This window comes from Lipotes vexillifer, unplaced genomic scaffold, assembly GCF_000442215.2.
Source record: "Lipotes vexillifer unplaced genomic scaffold, Lipotes_vexillifer_v1.1 scaffold1008, whole genome shotgun sequence".
Lineage (NCBI taxonomy): Eukaryota > Metazoa > Chordata > Mammalia > Artiodactyla > Lipotidae > Lipotes > Lipotes vexillifer.
The window spans coordinates 2110083-2114280 of NW_006772616.1; the positions used below are offsets into that span (position 1 = coordinate 2110083).

General features: G+C 44.9%; 1 protein-coding gene across 4 annotated transcripts in view; it reads right to left on the reverse strand.

Annotated features, from left to right (window-relative positions):
* Positions 1-717: 717 nt before the first annotated feature.
* The window catches only part of FOXP1 (forkhead box P1), a 606527-nt gene continuing 603046 nt past the window's right edge, over positions 718-4198 (reverse strand). For all 4 annotated transcript variants that reach the window (XM_007447659.1, XM_007447657.1, XM_007447660.1 and 1 more), the window contains one exon: positions 718-900. In XM_007447659.1, coding sequence (XP_007447721.1) covers positions 756-900 — 145 coding nt within the window. In that variant the 3' untranslated portion in view covers positions 718-755. The remainder of the gene's footprint in view (positions 901-4198) is intronic.

Genomic DNA, 4198 nt, shown 5'->3' on the forward strand with positions numbered 1-4198 from the left:
AGGAGAAGCCAAAAAAAAAAAAAAAAAAAAAAAAAAAAAAGAGCAATACATTAAAAAGTTTGGGAAAATTTTTTTTAAACCCTCCCCCCAATACACACCCAAAGGCCTTCCCCATCCAAACTGGAAGCAAAAAAAAAAAAAAAAAAAAAAAAGAGCAATACATTAAAAAGTTTGGGAAAATTTTTTTTAAACCCTCCCCCCAATACACACCCAAAGGCCTTCCCCATCCAAACTGGAAGCAAAAAAAAAAAAAAAAAAAAAAAAAATGGAGTAAAGGCAGTGATAATCAACATGCAGTACTGTGCAAATAGGTCGTCCATTGGAATCCTTAAATTCTGGGCAGAGGCGTGGTCTGCAGCTTAGGTGCACATGCTCAGTTGGGTGTCCTCACTGTCCAATGTCGGCAGGACTGCAGTTCAAAGTCTGCTGCTAAAAGTGAATCAGTTTAGCAAATTTACAACACTGATGTTGACTGTTAAGAGAGGAAAATCCCCAGTACCAAACAAGTCCATCCAATGCACAGAGTACAAATTCCTTTTTTCAACAAAAAGTAGAAAAATCAAAAATACTCCCAAATGGGATTCTTGATGGCACTAAGAGTTAACACATTGCAGAGTTGTCCAAATGTAGTGAAAAATCCTCCAGACTGTACAACCAATGGAGAACGATTTCACTGAAAACTTTTGACGTGTTTTGTCTTGTGTGCCCCACCCCCCCCCAATCTTCACGCTCTTGGGGTCGGCCTGCCCAGATGTTCACTCCACGTCCTCATGTACTGGTTCGTCTTCGTAATCTCTGTCGTGGTCAAAATCTGGACTGTGGTTGGCTGTTGTCACTAGGGATAGCGGCCCTTCAGCTTCCTCTGGATCCAGGGGCTCTTCTTTGACATGTACAGGATGCCTGGAAAGACAAAAGAAGGTTCACCGTGGGGACTTCCCAACGCAAGGTAAGTCGGGGGTTTTGGGTAACACAAAATCCCCAGTCTAGGGCTGTGATGTTCGACACAGCAGCGCCTAACCACGTGCGACTATGAAAATGAAGACAATTTAAAATTCCATTTCTCAGTTACACTGGCCACATTTCAAGTGCTCGAGGGCCACACGTATTGGCTAACGGCTACCATGTTGGATAGCACAGAGGGAGAAATTTCCATCATCACAAAAGGGTCTCTGGACAGAAGCGTCAGGGAGCGTGTCCTCCTCCCGTGGTGTTTCTTACACTGTAATGTGCACACAGATTCCCGTGGGATCCGGTGAAAATGCAGCCTGTGACTCGGCAGGTTTGGGGTGTGGGCTGAGACTCTGCATCTCTGACCAGCTCCCTGGTGATGCTGCTGGTCCGAGGACCACCCTTTGAGTGTCAGCTAACAGGCCCCGTAGTGGCCTGCTGGGTGGATGAATACAAATCTTCCAATAATCCCGTGATGCAAGAATCGGTTAACGCAACAGTGGTTTGTGGGGACCACTGTGTGCAGGAGGCTGGGCTAATCACGGCTTGCTGTGTGTTCTGCTTTGCTAGTTAACATGCAGAACCTGTGAAAGAACTCTCCGGAGACCGACCCCAAGCGAGGGTCTATCATTAATCAACTTCAAGCAAACAGAGCACAGAGACACCATGATACATGCTGGAAACTCCAAATTAATGCATATTTTTACAAACTGTCAATAAGGCAAGAAAAGCCCTGCCAGGGAACACAAACGGAGAGGAAAAGGCGCGCTCAACACAACAATATGATAAGAAAGCAGAGCCCCGATCAGAATAATAACGCTGTCGGCTGTAAACAAGGCAAAACATGAGGCCCAGCTGGTAGCGGCCACCGGGACGCGGGGCTCGGATGAGATCTGCCGACTGGCTCATTATAGCCCTGCGCACGGTTCACCCGAAGGGGCCTGCGGGGGACCACACGAAGCACTCCGATAACAATTGAGAAATGTTGTTCCTAAATTATATTTACAACCGATCGTTTGCAAATACAAATTACTTTCGGTGGCGGGGCTTTTGATACGTAAAAGAACCATTCAGGTTTTTGTTTTTTGTTTTTTTTTTTAAAGAGAAGTCCCATTGCAGGAACGGGCCGCAGAAGGTAGGATTTTTTTCATCGATGTTACCAAGTATTACTAGTAATAAGAGGAGGTGCTGGGGATGGTGGCCTTCCTAAATAACTGATGTTGTGTGCAAACCCCAAAGGCCAACTTGAACCCTTGAAAGATCAACAGAGGAGTGCTTTGGACTCTGCCCTTCGTCACGCGATCCTCCAGAAGAGCAACTGACTGTAAAATGAGCACAGCCTAAGCCTAGAGAGTGTTCGGGGGTAGATGTTGGGATAAATAGCTTTTAAAAAATAGGGCCCGGGACTTCCCCGGTGGCGCAGTGGTTAAGAGTCCGCCTGCCGATTCAGGGGACACGGGTTCGAGCCCTGGTCCGGGAAGATCCCACGTGCTGCGGAGCTGAGCCCGTGCGCCACAACTACTGGGCCTGCGCTCTAGAGCCCGCTGAGCCACAGCTACTGAGCCTGCGTGCCTGGAGCCCGTGCTCTGCAACGAGAGAGGCCACCGCCACGAGAGGCCTGCGCACCACAGCGAAGCATGGCCCCCCGCTCCCTGCAACTAGAGAGGGCCCACGCGCAGCAATGAAGAACCAACGCAGCCAAAAATAAAACACAACAAAAAAACAGCAAACCATTAAAAAAGACAATAGGGCCTGTATTCTTACAACCTATGTGCAGTACGAAATATACCCAAGTTTTATTAGGGTCGTATGTTTTACTAGTTTGGCTCCACCTAGCTTTAGTTTTTTAATGGGCCTATTTATTTGTGTTTCAGCATCAAGATCCAGGACCATATGCATAATGTGCAGAGCCCAGTGCAAAGTGAAAATGTGTTTGAAAAAGTCGTTGAGGATTTCGGAAACAGCTGAGCGTTAAAACTTTTAAGTGTGGCATCCTGCGTGACTGCATACATCGGCGTTGCCTGGGAAGTCAGCTCCGGTAGGACCCCCTATATTGTTTTGGGAAGAGTTAGGTGTGTTGATTGATTTTTATTCCTTAAAAAAAAGATCGGAAATACATTATTCAAAGGAAAAAATGTAATTGAAAAATAAAGTATCATGGAAATAGGTGTTTGGAATATAAAGTTGAAGTACCCCAGAAAGAAGCACATGAAACCGTGAGAAAGCAAGAAAGAAAATTAGAGGACCAGGCCAGGAAATCCAACATCTAGCTATCATGATTTCTTATAAAAAAAAAAAAAAAAAAAAAAAAAAAATATATATATATATATATATATATATATATATATAAAATCACCCATAAACCCTAATTAAGGTAGACTTTCTTGGTTTTGCCTGTCTTCTCCCATTTGGGGCCGTGTTTTTACATATTGTACACGTAGCAAGAATGTGATTATTTTGCTACCTTTACAGTTTTAATTGTCAGGGCTATGAGATCCCAGTGTGATGACATTAGTCGCTTAATACTCGGCATTTGGGGATTGTCTTTTGCTCACCCCCATACCCCGCCCCCACCTCGATCTTTGTATAACACAGTGACCGCTTTTATCCATATTTCTGTTGGTTTACCTCCTTAGGATAAATTTCTAAGAGTAAAATTGTTGGAGCAGAGGCGAAAACATCTTACGGTTCTTATGATTTAGTGCGATATTAACTGCCAAAGAAGCTTTATCGATTTAGACTCAACCTCATCAGCACCGAGCCCTGCTTTCTGAGAACATCGTGTTGCCGAGCAGGTATAATAAGGAAAGCTCTCGGGTTACCGTAAACGGTGTTTTTTTTGGATGACTGACAACGGTGACCGGCTCTTCACGTTTCAGTTTCGTATTTGCGCCATTGAGAACTGTAACTTCAAACATTACCCCCCTCCTGTCCTCTGGTAACGTGGTTCTTGTGACACTGATTGGATAGGAGTGTTGCTGGGTTGTATGTAGCCTGGATTGAGAGTCAGCTGTTGCCCTGATCAACATTTTCCTATTTTCATTTTTTTAAACTACCAGATGTATGTATTCATCTTTTCTGGTTTACAGAGCTGAATTTGATGACAGAGATGATACAAGGCTATATGGGTGGGAGGGGTGCTGGGCCCTGGAAGAGACTGGCGAGTCTTCATGAAGTTCTTGCTTTGTAATTTTAGACTCGGACAACTGTTTTGCCGGGCAGAACAAAACGAACCCCCCCCACCCCACCC